The sequence below is a fragment of the Scyliorhinus canicula genome, chromosome 3, assembly GCF_902713615.1.
Source record: "Scyliorhinus canicula chromosome 3, sScyCan1.1, whole genome shotgun sequence".
In the NCBI taxonomy this organism is placed as follows: domain Eukaryota; kingdom Metazoa; phylum Chordata; class Chondrichthyes; order Carcharhiniformes; family Scyliorhinidae; genus Scyliorhinus; species Scyliorhinus canicula.
In genome coordinates, this window is record NC_052148.1 from 5017849 (window position 1) to 5037577 (window position 19729).

A 19729-nucleotide genomic window follows, 5' to 3' on the forward strand; every position below is an offset into this window, starting at 1 on the left:
AGGGGACAACATTTTCTATCCTCCAACCTACTGGCACTATTCCTGTAGGCAAAGATAACATAAAGATCAAAGCTAAAGACTCAGCAATCTCTTCCCTTAATTCACAGAGAATCCTAGGATAAATCCCATCAAGCTCAGGGGACTTATCTGTTTTCACACTTTCCAGAATTGCTAACACCTCCTCCTGATGAACCCCAAGCCCTTTAAATCTAGTAGCCTGTACCACATTATTCTCCTCAACAACATCATCTTTGTCCTGGATGAATAAAGACGAAAAATTATTTTCATTCAGCACCTCTCCGATCTCCTCGGACTCCACGCACAACATCCCTTGACAGGCCCACCTCTTAACCTAGTCATTATTTTATTCCTGACATACCTATAGAAAGCTTTAGGTTTATCCTTGATCCTACCTGACAAATACTTTTCTTGTCCCCTCCTGGCTCTTCTTAACTCTCTCTTTAGATCCTTCCCAGCTAACTTGTAACTCTTGAGTGCACTAACTGAACCCTCACATCTCACCTTTACATAAGCCTCCTTCTTCCTCTTGACAAGTGATTCAACTACTTTAGTAAACCACGGTTCCCTCACTTGACCACTTCCTCCGTGCCTGACAGGCACATAAGAACATAAGAACTAGGAGCAGGAGTAGGCCACATGGCCCCTCGAGCCTGCTCCACCATTCAATGAAATCATAGCTGATGTTTTGTGGACTCAGCTCCAGGGGCAGCACGGTCGCATGGTGGTTAGTATAATTGCTTCACAGCTCCAGGGTCCCAGGTTCGATTCCTGGCTGGGTCACTGTCCGTGCGGAGTCTGCACGTTCTCCCCGTGTCTGCGTGGGTTTCCTCCGGGTGCTCCGGTTTCCTCCCACAGTCCAAAGATGTGCGGGTTAGGTGGATTGGCCAGGCGAGATTGCCCTTAGTGTCCTAAAAAAGAAGGTTAAGAGGGGGCTGTTGGGTTGTTGGGTTACAGGTATAGGGTGGATACGTGGGCTTGAGTAGGGTGATCATTGCTCGGCACAACATCGCGGGCGGAAGGGCCTGTTCTGTGCTGTACTGTTCTATGTTTCCCGCCTGAATATTAGAACCCTGAATCCCTTTATTCTTCAAAAAGCTATCCATCATTCTCTTAAAATCATTTAATGAAGGAGCCTCAACTGCTTCAGTGGGCAAGTCATTCCATTGATGCACAACCCTTTGGGTGAAGAAGTTCCACCTAAACTCAGTCCTCTATTCCCTTCATAATTTTATATGTTTCTAGAAGATCCCACCCTCATCCTTCCAAATTCCAACGAGTACAGACTCAGACTGCGCAACTTCTCCTCGTAATCCAACCCCTTCATCTCTGGGATTAACCGAGTGAATCTCCTTTGCACAACCTCCAGTCCGTCCTTTCCCAGGTAAGGGAACCAAAACTGAACACAATACTCCAGGTTTTGCCTCACTGAAACCTTATATAATTGCAGCATAACCTCCCTTGTCTTCAACTCCATCTCTTGAGCAATGAATGACAAAATTCCATTCTCTTTCTTAAACAGCTGTCGTAACTGTAAAGCAACATTTTGCGACTCATGCACGAGCCCACCCAGGTCTCTCTGCACAGCAGCATGGTTTAATATTTTATCATTTAATTAATAATCCTGTTATTAATTATTCCTAACAAAGTGGATAACCTCACATTTGTCAACATTGTATTCCATCTGCCAGACCCTAGTCCATTCACTTAACCTATCCAAATCCCTCTGCAGACTTCCGGTATCCTCTGCACTTTTTGCTTTACCACTCATCTTAGTGTCGTCTGCAAACTTGGACATATTGCCCTTCGTCCCCAACTCCAAATCATTGAAGCAAATTGTGAACAATTGCGGGCACAGCACTGATCCCTGAGAGACACCACTAGCTACTGATTGCCAACCAGAGAAACACCCATTAATCACCACTCTTTGCATTCTATTAATTAACCAATCCTCTATCCATGCTACTAATTTACCCTTAATGCCATGCATCTTTATCCTGTGCAGCAACCTTTTGTGTGGCATCTTGCCAAAGGTTTTCTGGAAATCCAGATATACCACATCCATTGGCTCCCCATTATCTACCGCTCTGGTAAGGTCCGCAAAAAATTACACTCAATTAGTAAGGCCGTTTATGAACCCATGCTGCGTCTGCCCAATGGGACAATTTCCATCCAGACGTCTCGCTACTTCTTCATTGATGATAGATTCCAGTATCTTCCCTACAACCGAAGTTAAGCTAACTGGCTTATAATTACCCGCTCTCTGCCTACCTCCTTTTTTAAACAGTGGTGTCCCGTTTGCTAATTTCCAATCTGCCGGGACCACCCCAGAGTCTAGTGAATTTTGTTAAATTATCACTAGTGCATTTGCAATTTCCCTAGCCATCTCTTTTAGCATTCTGTGATGCATTCCATCAGGGCCAGGAGACTTGTCTACCTTTAGCCCCATGAGCTTGCCCATCACTATCTCCTTAGTGATAACAATCCTCTCAAGGTCATCACCTGTCATAGCCTCATTTCTATCAGTCACTGGCATGTTACTTGTGTCTTCCACTGTGAAGACAGACCCAAAAAACCTGTTCAGTTCCTCAGCCATTTCCTCAACTCCCATTATTAAATCACCCTTCTCATCCTCTACAGGAAAAATATTTACCTGAAAAGCCCCTAGTTGCCACATTACGGCACCTGTTCACTCTCATAATCTATCTCTCTCTTTATAGCTTTTTTAGTAGCTTTCTGTATTCCCCTAAAGTTTTCCCAGTCCTCTAGTCTCCCACTAATCTTTGCCACTTTGGATGTTTTTTTCCTTCAGATATCCACGGTCGATTTTCCCTCTTTCTTCTGTCCTTCCGTTTTGTTGGTATAAACTGTGAAAAATCGCTTGGAAGGTTCTCAACTGTTTCACAATAAAGTCTTTGCTCCCTGTCTACCTTAGCTAGCTCTTCTCTCATCTCATTGTAATCTCCTTTCTTTGAGCACAAAACACTACTGTTTGTGTTCACCTTCTCACCCTCCATCTGTATTTTAAATTCCACCATATTGTGACCGCTTCTTCCGAGAGGATCCCGAACTATGAGATCATTAGTCAATCCTGTCTCATGATACAGGACCAGATCTAGGACCGCTTGTTCCCTTGTAGGTTCTATTACATACTGTTCTCGGAAACTATCACGGATACTTTCTATAAACTCCTCCGCCAGGCTGCACGAAGGGACATAGATTTAAATGAAATGAAAATCAATTGAAAATCGCTTATTGTCACGAGTAGGCTTCAATGAAGTTACTGTGAAAAGCCCCTAGTCGCCACATTCCGGCGCCTATCTGGGGAGGCTGGTACGGGAATCGAACCGTGCTGCTGGCCTGCTTGGTCTGCTTTCAAAGCCAGCGATTTAGCCGACTGAGCTAAACCAGCTAAACTGAGCTAAATTGAGGGGAGATAGATATAGGACAGATGTCAGAGGTTGGTTCTTTACTCAGAGAGTAGGAAGGGCGGGGAATGCCCTGCTGCAACAGTAGTGCATTCGCCAACACTAAACGCATTCAAATGGTCATTAGATAGGCATATGGATGATAAGGGAATAGTGTAGATGGGCTTTAGAGGGTTTCACAGGTCAGCGCAACATCGAGGGCCGAAGGGCCTGCACTGCGCTATAATGTTCTATATTCTATGTTCTATATAGTTACATTGTATATCTTGTGTTGCGCTATTATGTATTTTCTGGTATTTTCTTGAAATTTTGTCTAATTTCCCTTTCTTACCATGTACTGAATGATCTGTTGAGCTGCTTGCAGAAAATTACTTTTCATTGTACCTCGGAACACGTGACAATAAACAAATCCAATCCAAAAGAAAATTCCCTGGCTCTCGGCTGCCTAAATGTCCACGGATCCACCCACCCCACCCCCATCTGCTCCATGAACCCTTTCAGCTCCTTTGCCATTGCTGGCACCTTGCCCGTTCTCGAACATGACCGGTCCAGGCCTTGATCATTAACCATGTTGAAATCCCCACCCATAATCAGCCTGTGCGATCATCCCAGGTTGAGGGTCCCACTGAACTTTGGGAAAGGTTGACAGGGTTTATTGCTGCTGTTCCACGGTATGAAAATACAACAAAACATTTTTACCCCACAAAAGACAAGGTAAAAGTGATATAAAAACAAAAAATGCTGAATATGCCCAGCTGGTCTGGCAACACCTGAAGAGGGAGGAAAAAAAGTCATCAGGTTTTTAGCACATGTGAGGTGATTTAAAAAAGTGGGAAGGTCTGTCACAGGGTGGAGGGCAGGAGAAATTAAATGAATAAGAGTTGTCAATGTGGGGAATGGGACAAGATGTGGCCAGAGGAGGCGTGAATCACAGAATAATGAGCAGCTGCTGTCTCAATGGGCAGCACGGTAGCATTGTGGATAGCACAAATGCTTCACAGCTCCAGGGTCTCAGGTTCGAATCCCGGCTGGGTCACTGTCTGTGTGGAGTCTGCACGTTCTCCCCGTGTGTGCGTGGGTTTCCTCCGGGTGCTCCGGTTTCCTCCCACAGCCCAAAGATGTGCAGGTTAGGTGAATTGGCCAGGCTAAATTGCCCTCAGGCAACTAAGCCCCCTTAGTGTTAGGTGGGGTTACTGGGTTATGGGGACAGGGTGGAGGTATAGGCTTGGGTAGGGTGCTCTTTCCAAGTGCCATTGCAGACTCGATGGGCTGAATGGCCTCCTTCTGCACTGTAAATTCTATGTAAATTCTGTGAAAGCAGAAACAAGAGAAAAAAGGGTTAAAATCAAAACTTGCAAAGGGAAAGGAACCAAAATGGGGCCTGGATAATTATGTAAAATTGTTGAACACGGTGTTGAGTCCAGGATGCTATAAAGCACCTCATGGAAAGTTGAGGCGGTGTTTGTCAAACTCTATTGGAATAATGCTGCTGATCAAGGCAGCAAGGCTAAATAAAGGAGATGCAAGCTGAAATGTTGGATACTGACATAAAGCAGAGCGGCTTCACATGTAGGGGTAAAGGATTGGGGGTGGGGTAAAGGGATTGAAGTAAGTTACTGCAAAGGGTCACTGAACTCAACAGTAGAAGCAGATCAAAAAAATATGTGTTTCACTGGAGAATGAAGTTTGAGGAATATTGCGAGTCAATAGGGTAACATTGCATAAAATACGGGCAGGTTTACTGCGGTTGATTATCTTTTCCATGTCACATAAGTTACTTTGTAAAAAAATTTAAGAGTCCCCAATTATTGTTTTTTTCCAATTCAGGGGGAATTTAGCGTGGCCAATCCACCTAACGTGCACATTAAAGTTACTTGAGACTGTTAAAATATGTTAGATAGATAGAAATATGACTGTTATTTACCTTTGTAAAGACATGTTTTGGCCAGGTGATGGGGAAATGGGGTGAGGCCAATCAAATGTCTATGAGGAATAGATAAGGGGTTGGGGTAGCGGGTCCATCAATAAAAGAGGAGGCAATTTGAAGGAGGCATAGATTAATCAGGGGTTGGGTTATCACTGCTGCCTCACAGCGCCAGAGAACTGGGTTCAATTCCTGCCTCGGGAGATTGTCTGTGTGGCACTTTTACGTTTTCTCCGTGTCTTTGTGGGTTTCCTCTGGGTCCTCCGATTTCCTCCCACGGTCCAAAGATGTGCACATTAGGTGGATTGGTCATGCTAAATAGTCCCTGGTTAGGGGGGGTTTCAGGGATTGGGCAGGGGAGTGGGCCTAGTTCGGTTGCTCTTTCAGACGATCTGTGCAGACACACAAGGCCAAATAGCCTCCTTCTACACTGTCGGAATTCTATGGTTTTATAGTTTTATCTGGCTGAAGGTGCAGTATGGCCCAGGAATATTGGACACAAGCAGGCTAGCCAATGAAGCCAATAGATACACTTTGCTACAGCAGAAGCAGAGAATCCAGGGGAACATACTAATCCCACACCCAATCCTGAAGGACATTGTGATCTGCTGCACATCACAAGATGCAGCATGTGCTTTCCATGTCACTTTGCCCTCTTTTCAGTATTTGAAGATAATTGAAAAGACTAATGGAGATTTTTATCTATTGAAGACTTACCTGTATGTTGGGAGCCTAAGATGTCAGCACTTTCCATCTTGTCTGGGTAGATGGCAGTAAGGGAAACATCATATTTGGTGTCAGGATCCACGTTATCTAAAACCTGGCTTGTCTCATTGCCATTTATAATCATCTGGAAGAATAGGCAGAAAGTGAAGGTCAAGATACGTTCAGTGCATGAAACCAATTTGTTTTCTGCAAACTGATTCCCTTAATTAAATGGGGATGTTTGAATTTGATATCACTAAGGGGGCCGCAAGGACCTTAAAATCCTTTACCAACCCTTGGCTGCAGCCACCTTTCCCAGTGATGTGGAGATGCCGGCGTTGGACTGGGGTGAGCACAGTAAGAAGTCTTACAACACCAGGTTAAAGTCCAACAGGTTTGTTTCAAACACGAGCTTTCGGAGCACGGCTCCTTCACCTGAAGAAGGAGCCGTGCTCCGAAAGCTCGTGTTTGAAACAAACCTGTTGGACTTTAACCTGGTGTTGTAAGACTTCTTACTGTACCTTTCCCAGTGGCATTCCCTCGTGCTCATGTGGAGTATTTCTGCAGAATATTAAATTGAAGGAATAAACTAATTTGGACCGTTTTGTTAATTGTGCAAATGGTCTTCTTTGAGTGGGCAACTGAGCCCAACATCTCAATACTAAAGAGCATATGGCCCGTGCGGAAAGCAGTTTCCTGATCACCTTCTAGTACAGTAATACCATTCAGAAAGAATGTGCTGATGTTTCTGCAGGTTACGGTTCAAAGAGCTCATCCCACCCAATTGAGTTTTGGCCAATCTCCAAATTTTCCAGCCCTGCCCGTGACTGCGTGTCCCTGTTGGGAATGGAAAATACCTGCCGTTTTCAGTGTGATCATGCCCCCACGACCAACAGAGAATGCAACTCATTAGCAAGTGTGGAAAGGATTACAAGGATACAATGAAACATCGTTGCTGGAAAGGAGGAACATTTTCATACATATACAGATCTGTCTGACAGCGGTTTTGCTTCACACTCGCATGTTGCAAGGCAAATTTAAAAATCAGCTGGAGCTACACAGAAGCAGAAAGTATGGATTTCATCACCTCTTTTTTGTCCCCTCCCCCAGATGGAACCCAGCTGATTCTGTACTGGTCCGCCGCCTCCGATCCATGATCCCAGTCCATCCGGAAACTGTACCCCTTGACGTCCGAGAAGCGTAGGTTTGATGGTGCTGGGACAGTCACTGTGTGAGAAGAATGAGACCATAATTGTACACATGTAGCAGAAAGGTAACAGAATCTGAAAGAGTAGAAATGATGAGGGAAGGGTGGCCACCTAAGCAAAGATTTGAGATACTGGTACTGATCGCCAACAACTTGCATAATTTCTAATAGTGCCTTTAATGCAGTAACATGTCCCGAAGCACTTCAGAACATAGAACATTACAGCGGAGTACAAGCCCTTTGGCCCTCCATGATGCTCCGACCTGTGACACAAAACGAAAGCCCATCGACAGTATTCCCTTATCATCCATATGTTCATCCAATTGCCATTTAAATGCCCTTAATATTGGCGAGTTGATACTGTTGCAGGTCGGGTATTCCACGACCTTACTACTTTCTGAGTAAAGAACCTACCTCTGACATCTGTCTTCTATCTATCTCCCCTCAATTTGAAGCTATGTCTACTCGTTCCAGACAAGACCATCTGAGGAAAAAGGCACTCACTGTCCACCCTAATCCTCTGATCAACTTATATGCCTCAATTAAGTTACCTCTTAACCTTCGTCTCTCCAACGAAAACAGCCTCATGTCCCTCAGCTTACCCTCATAAGATCTTCCCTCCATATCAGGCAACATCCTGGTAAATCTCCTCTGCATCCTTTCCAATCCTTCCACATCTTTCATATAATGCTTCGACCAGAACTGCACGCAATACTGCAAATGCGGCCGCACCAGAGATTTGTACAGCTGCAACATGACCTCATGGCTCCGAAACTCAATCTCTTTACCAATAAAAGCTAAATAAGAAGTGATACAACACCAGATTAAAGTCCAACATTTTTGTTTCAAACACGAGCTTTCGGAGCACTGCACCTTCCAAAGCTAACACAGCGTACGCCTTCTTCATAACCCTATCAACCTGGGTGGCAACTTTCAGGGATCTATTTACATGGACACCGAGATCTCTCTGCTCATCCACACTACGAAGAATCTTACCATTAGCCCAGTATTCTGTCTTCCTGTTATTCCTTCCAAAATGAATCACCTCACACTTTTCTGCATTAAAGTCCATTTGCCACCTGTCAGTCCAGCTCTGCAGGTTATACTGTTCCTCTGTAACTTGTAACATCCTTCCGCACTGTCCACAGCTCCACCGACTTAAGTGTGATCTGCAAATATACTCACCCATCCTTTTACGCCCCCCTCCAGGTCATTTATAAAAATGGCAAAAATGGCAAACAGCAGTGGCCCTAAAACAGTTCCTTGTGGTCCACCACTCACAACTGAACTCCAGGCTGAACATTTCCCACCACCCTTTGTCTACTTCCAGCTAGCCAATTTCTGATCCAAACTGCTAAAACCTCTGAATCCTATGCCTCCGTATTTTCTGCAATAGCCTACCGTGGTGATCCATATCAAATGTATACTGAAATCCATATACACCACATCAACTGCTTTACACTCATCCACCTGTTTTGTCACGTTTTCAAAGGACTCAATAAGGTTTGTGAGGCACAACCTACCCTTCACAAAACGGTGTTGACTATCTCTAATCAAATTATTCCTTTCCAGATGATTATAAATCCTATCTCTTATGAACCTTTCCAAGACTTTGCCCACAACAGAAGTAAGGCACACTGGTCTATCATTACCAGGGTTGTCTCTACTCCCCTTCTTGAACATGGGGGCATCATTTGTTGTCCTCCAGTCTTCTGGCACTATTCCTGTAGACAAAGATAACGTAAAGATCAAAGCCAAAGGCTCAGCAATCTCTCCCCTTACTTCACAGAGAATCCGTGGATAAATCCCATCCGGCCCAGGGGACTTAGCTATTTTCACACTTTCCAGAATTGTTAACACCTCCTCCTCATGAACCTCAAGCCCTTCTCGTCTAATAGCCTGTATCTCAATATTCTTCTCAACAACATCGTCTATTTCCTGTGTGAATACTGACGAAAAATATTCATTTCGCACCTCTTCAATCTCCTCGGACTCCACGCACAACTTCCCTCTTACCCTAGTCATTCTTTTATTCCTGACATACCAATAGGAAGCTTCATGGTCGTCTTTGATCGTCCCTGCCAAAGATTTCTCATGTCCACTCCTGGCTCTTCTCAGCTCTCTCTTTAGGCCCTTCCTTGCTAATTTAGAACTCTCGGGTGCCCCAACTGAACCTTCACGTATCATCTTTACATAAGCCTCCTCCTTCCTCTTGACAAGTGATTCAACTACTTTCATAAACCACGGTGCCATCGCTCGACCACTTCCTCACTACCTGACAGGTACATAAGAACATAAGATCATAAGAACTAGGAGCAGGAATAGGCCACCTGGCCCCTCGAGCCTGCTCTGCCATTCAATGAGATCATGTCTGATTTTTCTTTTGTGGAATCAGGTCCACTTTTCGGCCCTAATACCATAACCCGTAATCCCTTTATTCTTCAAAAAACTATCTGTCTTTATCTTAATAATATTTAATGATGAAGCTTCAACTGTTTCACTGGGCAAGGAATTCCATAGATGCACAACCCTTTGGGTGAAGAAGTTCCTCCTAAACTCAGACCTCAATATATTTCCCCTTATTTGGAGGCTATGCCCCCTAGTTCTGCATTCACCAGCCTGTGAAAACAACCTTCCCGCATCTATCCAATCTATTCCCTTCATAATTTTACATGTTTAGATAAGATCCCGACTCATCCTTCTAAATTCCAACGAGTATAGTCCCAGTCTACTCAACCGCCCCTCGTAATCCAACCCCTTCAGCTCTGGGACTAACCTAGTGAAACTCCTCTGCACACCCTCCAGTGCCAGTACGTCCTTTCTCAGGGAAGGTGACCAAAACTGAACATAATACTCCAGCTGTGGCCTCACTAACACCTTATACAATTGCAGCATAACCTCCCTGGTCTTAAACTCCATCCCTCCAGCAATGAAGGACAAAATTCCATTTGCCTTCTTAATCACCTGTTGCACCTGTAAACCAACTTTCTGTGACTCATGCACTAGCACACCCAGGTCTCTCTGCACAGCAGCATGCTTTAATATTTTATCATTTAAATAATAATCCTGTTTGCTGTTATTCCTACCAAAATGGATAACCTCACATTTGTCAACATTGTATTCCATCTGCCAGACCCTAGTCCATTCACTTAACCTATCCAAATCCCTCTGCAGACTTCCGGTATCCTCTGCACTTTTTGCTTGCTCCTACTTTACCCTTAATGCCAAGCATCTTTACCTTATGCTGCAATCTTTTGTGTGGCACCTCATCAAAGGCTTTCTGGAAATCCAGATATACCACATCCATTGGCGTCGCGTTATCTACCTCACTAGTATGCCCTCAAAGAATTCCACAAAATTAGTAAGCCACGAGCTGCTCTCTATGAACCCATGCTGTGTCTGCCCAATGGGACAATTTCTATCCAGATGCCTCGCTATTTCTTCTTTGTTGATAGATTCCAGCATGTTCCCTACTACCGAAGTTGAGCTAACTGGCCCATAATTACCCGCTCTTTGCCTACCACCTTTTTTAAACAGTGGTGTCACGTTTGCTAATTTCCAATCCACCAGGACCATCCCAGAGTCTAACCTTTAGCCCCATTAGCTTGCCCATAACTACCTCCTTTGTGATAACAATCATCTCAAGGTCCTCACCTGTCATTGCCTCATTTCTATCAGTCACTGGATGTTATGTGTGACTTCCACCGTGAAGTCCGACCCAAAAAACCTGTTCAGTTCCTCAGCCATTTCCTCATCTCCCATTAATAAATCTCCCTTCTCATCCTCTAAAGGTCCAATATTTACCTTTGCCACTCTTTTTTTTCTATATATTTGCAGAAACATTTACTACTTGTTTTTATATTCTGAGCACGTTTACTCTCATAATCTATCTTACTCGTCTTTATAGTTTTTTTAGTAGCTTTCTGCAGCCCCCTAAAGATTTCCCAGTCCTCTGGTCTCCCACTAATCTTTGCCAGTTTGTGTGCTTTTTCTTTCAATTTGATTCTTTCCCTTATTTCCTTAGGTATCCATTGGCGACTTTCCCTCTTTCGCCCAACCTTCCTTTTTGTTGGTATAAACCTTTGCTGAGCACAGTGAAAAATCGCTTGGCAGGTTCTCCACTGTTCATCAATGGTTTCACCATAAAGTCTTTGCTCCTAGTCTACTTTCGCTAGCTCTTCTTTCATCCCATTGTAATCTGCTTTGTTTGAGCACAAAACACGAGTCTTTGATTTCACCTTCTCACCCTCCATCTGTATTTTAAATTCAATCATATTGTGATCGCTCCTTCCAAGATGATCCCTAACTATCAGATCATTAGTCAATCCTCTCTCATTACACAGAATCAGACCTAGGACCGCTTGTTCCTTTGTAGGTTCCATTACATACTGTTCTTGGAAACTATCATGGATACATTCTGTTATCTCCTTCTCCAGGCTGCCTTGACCGACCTGGTTATACCAATCAACATGTAGATTAAAGTCCCCCATGATAACGACTGTACCATTTCTACATGCATCAGTTATTTCTTTGTTTATTGCCTGCCCCACCATATTGTTACTATTTGGTGGCCTATAGACTCCTCCTATCAGTGACTTTTTCGCCTTACTATTCCTAATTTCCACCCAAATGGATTCAATCTTATTCTCCCTAGCACTGATGTCATCCCTTACTATTGCCCGGATGTCATCCATAAATAACAGAGTTACACCACCCTTACATCCAGTCAGTCCATCCGAATAGTTCGGTATTTATCAAGTACGACGTTGAGGAATTTTGCGAGTCAATAGGGTAACATTCCATAAAATACAGGCTAGTTTACTGTGGTTGATTCTATTTTCCCTTTCACCTTCCTTATCTTGTAAAAAAATTTGAGTGGACCCAAATTTAGTTTTTTTTAATTGAGGGAGAATTTAGTGTGGCCAGTCCACATACCCTGCACGTCTTTGGATTGTGGGGGTGAAACCCACGCAGACATGGGGAGAATTTGAAAACTTGACACGGACAGTGACCAGGGCCGGGGTTCGAACCGGCTCCTCAAAGAACATGGAACATAGAACAGTGCAATACAGAACAGGCCCTTCAGCCTCAATGTTGTGCCGAGCATTGTCCGAAACCAAGATTTTTTAAAATAAATGATGTTTATTAAGATTTTTTATTTTAACCGAAACCAAGATTAAGCTATGCCACTCCATGTCATTCTGGTCTGCTCCATGTTCCTATGCAATAAACGCTTGAAAGTTCCTAAAGTGTCTGACTTCACTATCACAGCAGGCAGTACATTACACACCCTAACCAATCTCTGAGTAAAGAACCTCCCTCGGACATCCCTCCCATATCTCCCATCCTGAATCGTATAACTATGCCCCCTTGTAACAGCTACATCCACCTGAGGAAATAGTCTCTGAATGTCCACTGTATCTAACCCCCTCATCATTTTCTCAGTCACTATTATGTTGCCTCTCATCCACCTCCGCTCCAAAGAGAAAAGCCCTAGCTCCCTCAACCTTTCCTCATAAGACCTATTCTGCAATTCAGGCAGCATCCTGGTAAATCTCCTTTGCACCCTTTCCAATGCTTCCACATCCTTCCTGTAATGAAGTGACCAGAACTGCACACAATGCTCCAAATGTGGTCTCAGCGGGGTGAGGAATAGTTGCAGCATAACCCCGCGGCTCTTAGACTCAAGCCCCCCGTTAATAAACGCTAACACACTATAAGCCTTCTTCACAGCTCTATCCACTTGAGTGGCAACCTTCAGAGATCTGTGGACATGAATCCCAAGATCTCTCTGTTCCTCCACATTCCTCAGAACCCTGCCGTTGACCCTGAAATCTGCATTAAATTTTTTTCTACCAAAATGAATCACCTCCCACTTATCAGGGTTAAACTCCATCTGCCATTTTTCAGCCCTGCGCTGCATCCTATCAATGTCTCTTTGCAGCCTACAACAGCCCTGCACCTAGATTTCATAGCATTTACAGTGCAGAAGGAGGCCATTCGGCCCATCGAGTATGCACCGGCTCTTGTAAAGAGCACCCTACCCAAGGTCAACACCTCCACCCTATCCCCATAACCCAGTAACCCCACCCAACACTAAGGGCAATTTTGGACACTAAGGACAATTTAGCATGGCCAATCCACCAAACCTGCACATCTTTGGACTGTGGGAGGAAACCGGAGCACCCGGAGGAAACCCACGCACACACGGGAAGGATGTGCAGACTCCGCACAGACAGTGACCCAAGCTGGAATCGAACCTAGGACCCTGGAGCTGTGAAGCGATTGTGCTATCCTCAATGCTACCGTGCTGCCGACCTGATCCATAACTCCACCAATCTTTGTGTCATCAGCAAATTTACTGACCCAGCCTTCAGCCCCCTCCTCCAAGTCATTGATAAAAGTCACAAATGAAATTAAATGAAATGAAAATGAAATGAAAATCGCTTATTGTCACATGTAGGCTTCAAATAAAGTTTCTGTGAAAAGCCCCTAGTCGCCACAATCCGGCGCCTGTTCGGGGAGGCTGGTACGGCAAAAAGCAGAGGACCCAGCACAGACCCGGTGGTACACCGCTGGTAACTGGTCTCCAGTCTGAAAATTTTCCATCCATCACCACCCTCTGTCTTCTCAGTGCCGCAGTCCCAGTGCTAGCCACTGTGCCGCATGCCACCCCTTTCACCTTCAGCAAAACGGGATGGGCCAATATTGGTTCAAGTTCTCTAAAAACTAACATCACTAGTTTAACTGAAATGACTATCAATCTGCTGATATCATCCAGTAAAGTTACTTGAGACTGTTAAACTGTGTTAGATAAATACAAATATGATTGTTATTTCCCTTTGTATAGACAAGTTACGCCCAGGTAGTGGGGAAATGGGGTGAGGCCAATCATTTTTCTATAAGGAATAGATAAGGGGTTGGGGAAGCGGGTCCATCAATAAAAGAGGAGGCAAGTTGAGGGAGGCATAGATTAATCAGGGGTTGGGTTATCACTGCTGCCTCACAGCGCCAGAGAACTGGGTTCAATTCCTGCCTCGGTAGGTTGTCTGTGTGGCACTTGTACGTTCTCTCCGTGTCTTTGTGGGTTTCCTCTGGGTCAACCGATTTCCTCCCACAGTCCAAAGATGTGCACATTAGGTGGATTGGTCATGCTAAATATTCCCAGATGTGCCGGTTAGGTGGGGTTTCAGGGATTGGGCAGGGAAGTGGGCCTATTTCGGTTGCTCTTTCAGAGGGTTGGTGCAGACACACAAGGCCAAATAGTCTCCTTCTACACTGTCGGAATTCTATGGTTTTATAGATTTTTCTGGCTGAAGGTGCTGTCTGGCCCAGGAATATTGGACACAAGCAGGCTAGCCAATGAAGCCAATAGATACACTTTGCTACAGCAGAAGCAGAGAATCCAGGGGAACATACTAACCCCACACCCCATCCTGAAGGACATTGTGATCTGCTGCACATCACAATATGCAGCATGTGCTTTCCATGTCACTTTGTCCTCTTTTCAATATTTGAAGATAATTGGTAAGGGGGTAGAAAAGACTAATGGAGATTTTTATATACTAAAGACTTACATGTACGCTCGGATCCTAAGAGGTCAGTACTTTCCGTCTTGTCTGGGTAGATGGCAGTAAGGGAAACATTATATTTGGTGTCAGGATCCAGGTTATCAAAAACGTGGCTATCCTCATTGGCATGTTTAATAATCTGGAAGAATAGGCATAAAGCAAAGGTCAAGATACGTTCAGTGCTTGAAACCAATTTGTTTTCTGCAAACTGATTCCCTTAATTAAATGGGTATGTTTGAATTTGATATCACTCAGGGGGCCGCAAGGACCTTAAAATCCTTTACCAACCCTTAGCTGCAGCCACTTTTCCCAGTGGCATTCCCTCATGGTCATGTGGAGTATTTATGCAGAAAATTCAATTGAAGGAATGAACTAATTTGGACTGTTTTGTTCATTACGCAAATGCTCTTCTTTGAGTGGGCAACTGAGCCCAACATCTCAATACTAAAGAGCATATGGTCCGTGCGGAAAGCAGTTTTCTGATCACCTTCTAGTACAGTAATACCATTCAGAAAGAATGCGCTGATGTTTCTGCAGGTTACGGTTCAAAGAGCTCATCCCACCCAATTGAGTATTGGCCGATCTCCAAATTTTCCAGTCCTGCCCGTGTCTTTGCGTGTCCCTGTTGGGAATGGAAAATACCTGCTGTTTTCAGTGTGATCATGCCCCCACGACCAACAGAGAATGCAACTCATTAGCAAGTGTGGTAAGGATTACAAGGATGCAATGAAACATCGTTGCTGGAAAGGAGGAACATTTTCATACATATACAGATCTGTCTGACAGCGGTTTTGCTTCACACTCGCATGTTGCAAGGCAAATTTAAAAATCAGCTGGAGCTACACAGAAGCAGAAAGTATGGATTTCATCACCTCTTTTTTGTCCCCTCCTGCAGATGGAACCCAGCTGATTCTGTACTGGTCCGCCTCCTTTGATCCATGATCCCAGTCCACCCGGAAACCTTTCCTCGTGATGTCTGAGAAACGTAGGTTTGATGGTACTCCTGTCGTCCCTGTGGGAGAAGAATGAGACCTTAAATGTACACATGTAGCAGAAAGGTAACAGAATCTGACAGAGTTGAAATGATGGTGATATGGAGGATATCTGACCAAAGATTTGAGACACTGGCACTGATCACAAACAACTTACATTGATATGTAATGAACTCCAATTGGCTTTATTGGTTGGCCAATTGGAGTATGTGCTCCCTCAATGATAGCTCATTGAGGGGGCCCATATAATCACCTGTGTAGGCTTTGTGAGAGTCTTAAGTTGACTGGACTACTAGCAGCACTGTTTGTAGCTGCTCCTGCAATATCGTTATTGTAAATAAAGATTGGTGTGGTGACGGAACTCCTGCCTCCCGTAGATTACTACAGATAAGAGTGCCTTTACTGCAGTAAAATGTCCTGAGTCACTTCAGAACATAGAACAGTACAGGTACTTCGGCCCTCCAAGAGTTGGAAGGCAATGCAGGCATCCCCTGCGGTCATCTCCCTGCAAAACAGATATATCGCTTTGGATACTGTTGAGGGAGATGGCTCACCAGGGGAAGGCAGCAGCAGCCAAGTTCACAGGGCAGAAAGAAAAATGGCACGGCTATAGTGATAGGGGATTTGATCGTATGGGGAATAGACAGGCGGTTCTGTGGACGCAATCGAGACTCCAGGATGGTATGTTGTCTCCCTGGTGCAAGGGTCAAGGATGTCTCGGAGCGGCTGCAGGACATTCTGGGGGGGGGGGGGGGGGGGGGTCAACAGCCAGCTGTCGTGGTGCACATAGGCGCCAACGATATAGGTAAAAAACGGGATGAGGTCCTTCAAGCTGAATTCAGGGAGTTAGGAGTTAAGCTAAAAAGTAGGACCTCAAAGGTAGTAATCTCAGGATTGCTACCAGTGCCACGAGCTAGTCAGAGTAGGAATGTCAGGATAGATAGGATGAATGCGTGGCTCGAGAGATGGTGCAAGAGGGAGGGATTCAAATGACTGGGGCATTGGGACCGGTTTTGGGGGAGGTGGGACCAGTACAAACCGGACGGTCTGCACCTGGGTAGGACTGGAACTGATGTCTGGGGGGTGTTTGCTAGAGCTGTTGGGGAGGGTTTAAACTAATGTGGCAGGGGGATGGGAACCGATGCAGGAAGTTGGAAGGTAGTAAAACAGGGACAGAAGCAAAAGGAAGTAAGGGGGAAAGTGCAAGGCAGAGAAGACATAGTCAAAAATCTAAAAGGGTGACAGTACAAGGTACAGTGACTGAGGGGAGCTCAGTGAATAGGTCAGTAATACTAAAAGGAGTAAAACTGAAGATGTTAAGATTCAAAACAGAGGTAAAAAAACCAACATAAGTGAACTTTACCTGAATGCTCATAGTATTCGGAATAAAGTAAATGAGTTGATGGCGCAAATCATCGTGAATGACTATGATTTAGTGGCCATTACTGAAACATGGTTAAAGGATGATCACGACTGGGAGTTAAATATCCGAGGGTATCAAACTATTCGGAAGGACAGAGTGGATGGTCAGGGAGGTGGTGTAGCTCTTTTATGTAAGGATGACATCCGGGCAATAGTTAGGGATGATATCGGTGCTATGGAGGATAAGGTTGAATCCATTTGGGTGGAAATCAGGAATAGTAAGGTGAAAAAGTCACTGATAGGAGTAGTCTATCGGCCACCAAATAGTAATGTTATGGTGGGGCAGGCAATAAACAAAGAAATAACTGATGCATGTAGAAATGGTACAGCAGTTATCATGGGGGATTTTAATTTACATGTCGATTGGTTTAAGCAGGTCAGTCAAGGCAACCTTGAGGAGGAGTTTATAGAACGGATCCGCGATAGTTTCCTAGAACAGTATGTAATGGAACCTACGAGGGAACAAGCGGTCCTAGATCTTGTCCTGTGTAATGAGACAGGATTGATTCATGATCTCATAGTTAGGGATCCTCTCGGAAGGAGCGTTCACAAAATGGTGGAATTTAAAATACAGATGGAGGGTGAGAAGGTGTTTTGTGTTTAAACAAAGGGATTACAATGGGATGAGAGAAGAACAAGCTAAGGTAGACTGGAAGCAAAGACTTTATGGTGGAACAGTTGAGGAACAGTGGAGAACCTTCCAAGTGATTTTTCACAGTGCTCAGCAAAGGTTTATACCAACAAAAAGGAAGGACGTTAGAAAGAGGGAAAATCAGCCGTGGATATCTAAGGAAATAAGGGAGAGTATCAAATTGAAGGAAAAAGCAAACAAAGTGGCAAAGATTGGTGGGAGACTAGAGGACTGGGAAATCTTTAGGGGGCAACAGAAAGCTACTAAAAAAGTTATAAAGAAGAGTAAGATAGAGTATGAGGGTAAACTTGCTCAGAATATAAAAACAGGCAGCAAAGGTTTTTACAAATATATAAAGCAAAAAAGAGTAACTAAGGTAAATATTGGTCCTTTAGAGGATGAGAAGGGAGTTTTAATACTGGGAGATGAGGAAATGGCTGAGGAACTGAACAGGTGTTTTGGGTCGGTCTTCATAGTGATAGAAATGAGGCTATGACAGGTGAGGACCTTGAAAGGATTGTTATCACTGAGGAGGTAGTGATGGGCAAGCTAATGGGCTAAAGGTAGACAAGGCTCCTGGCCCTGATGGAATGCATCCCAGAGTGCTAAAAGAGATGGCTAGGGAAATCGCAGATGCACTAGTGAAAATTTTCCAAAATTCACTAGACTCTGGAGTGGTCCCGGTGGATTGGAAATTAGCAAACGTGACACCATTGTTTAAAAAAGGAGGTAGGCAGAGAGCAGGAAATTACAGGCCAGTGAGCTTAACGTCGGTAGTGGGGAAGATGCTGGAAACTATCATCAAGGAAGAAATAGCATCTGGATAGAAATTGTCCCATTGGGCAGACGCAGCATGGGTTTATAAAGGGCAGATCATGCCTAACTAATTTAGTGGAAATTTTTGAGGATATTACCAGTGCAGTAGATAACGGGGAGCCAATGGATGTGGTATATCTGCATTCCCAGAAAGCTTTGGACAAGTTGCCACACAAAAGGTTGCTGCATAAGATAAAGATGCATGGCATTAAGGGTAAAGTAGTAGCATGGATAGAGGATTGGTTATTATTGGTTATTGTTATTGGTTATTCGTTATTGTTCTTATGTCTTATGTTCTTATGTTCTTACGTTCAAAGAATGGGGATTAATGGTTGCTTCTCTGGTTGGCAATCAGTAGCTAGTGGTGTCCCTCAGGGATCAGTGTTGGGCCCACAATTGTTCACAATTTACATAGATGTTTTGGAGTTGGGGACCAAGGGCAATGTGTCCAAGTTTTCAGATGACACTACGATGAGTGGTAAAGCGAAAAGTGCAGAGGATACCGGAAGTCTGCAGAGGGATTTGGATAGGTTAAGTGAATGGGCTCGGGTCTGGCAGATGGAATACAATGTTGACAAATGTGAGGTTATCCATTTTGGTAGGATTAACAGCAAACGGGATTATTATTTAAACAATAAAACATTAAAGCATGCTGCTGTGCAAAGAGACCTGGGTGTGCTAGTGCATGAGTCACAGAAAGTTGGTTTACAGGTGCAACAGGTGATTAAGAAGGCAAATGGAATTTTGTCCTTCATTGCTAGAGAGATGGAGTTTAAGACTAGGGAAGTTATGCTGTAATTGTATGAGGTGTTAGTGAGGCCACACCTGGAGTATTGTGTTCAGTTTTGGTCTCCTTACTTGAGAAAGGATGTACTGGCACTGGAGGGTATGCAGAGGAGATTCACGATGTTAATCCCAGAGCTGAAGGGGTTGGATTACGAGGAGAGGTTGAGTAGACTGGGACTGTACTCATTGGAATTTCGAAGGATGAGGGGGGATCTTATAGAAACATTAA

At 44.3% G+C, this 19729-nt stretch overlaps 1 protein-coding gene across 1 annotated transcript in view; it reads right to left on the reverse strand.

The window, feature by feature from the left end:
• The window catches only part of LOC119963790, a 1053439-nt gene that overhangs the window by 321914 nt on the left and 711796 nt on the right, over positions 1-19729 (reverse strand). The window contains exons 99-102 of the mRNA XM_038793076.1: positions 15726-15865; positions 14860-14992; positions 7163-7302; positions 6088-6220 (exon numbers count right to left, since the gene is read on the reverse strand). Coding sequence (XP_038649004.1) covers positions 6088-6220; positions 7163-7302; positions 14860-14992; positions 15726-15865 — 546 coding nt within the window. The remainder of the gene's footprint in view (positions 1-6087; positions 6221-7162; positions 7303-14859; positions 14993-15725; positions 15866-19729) is intronic.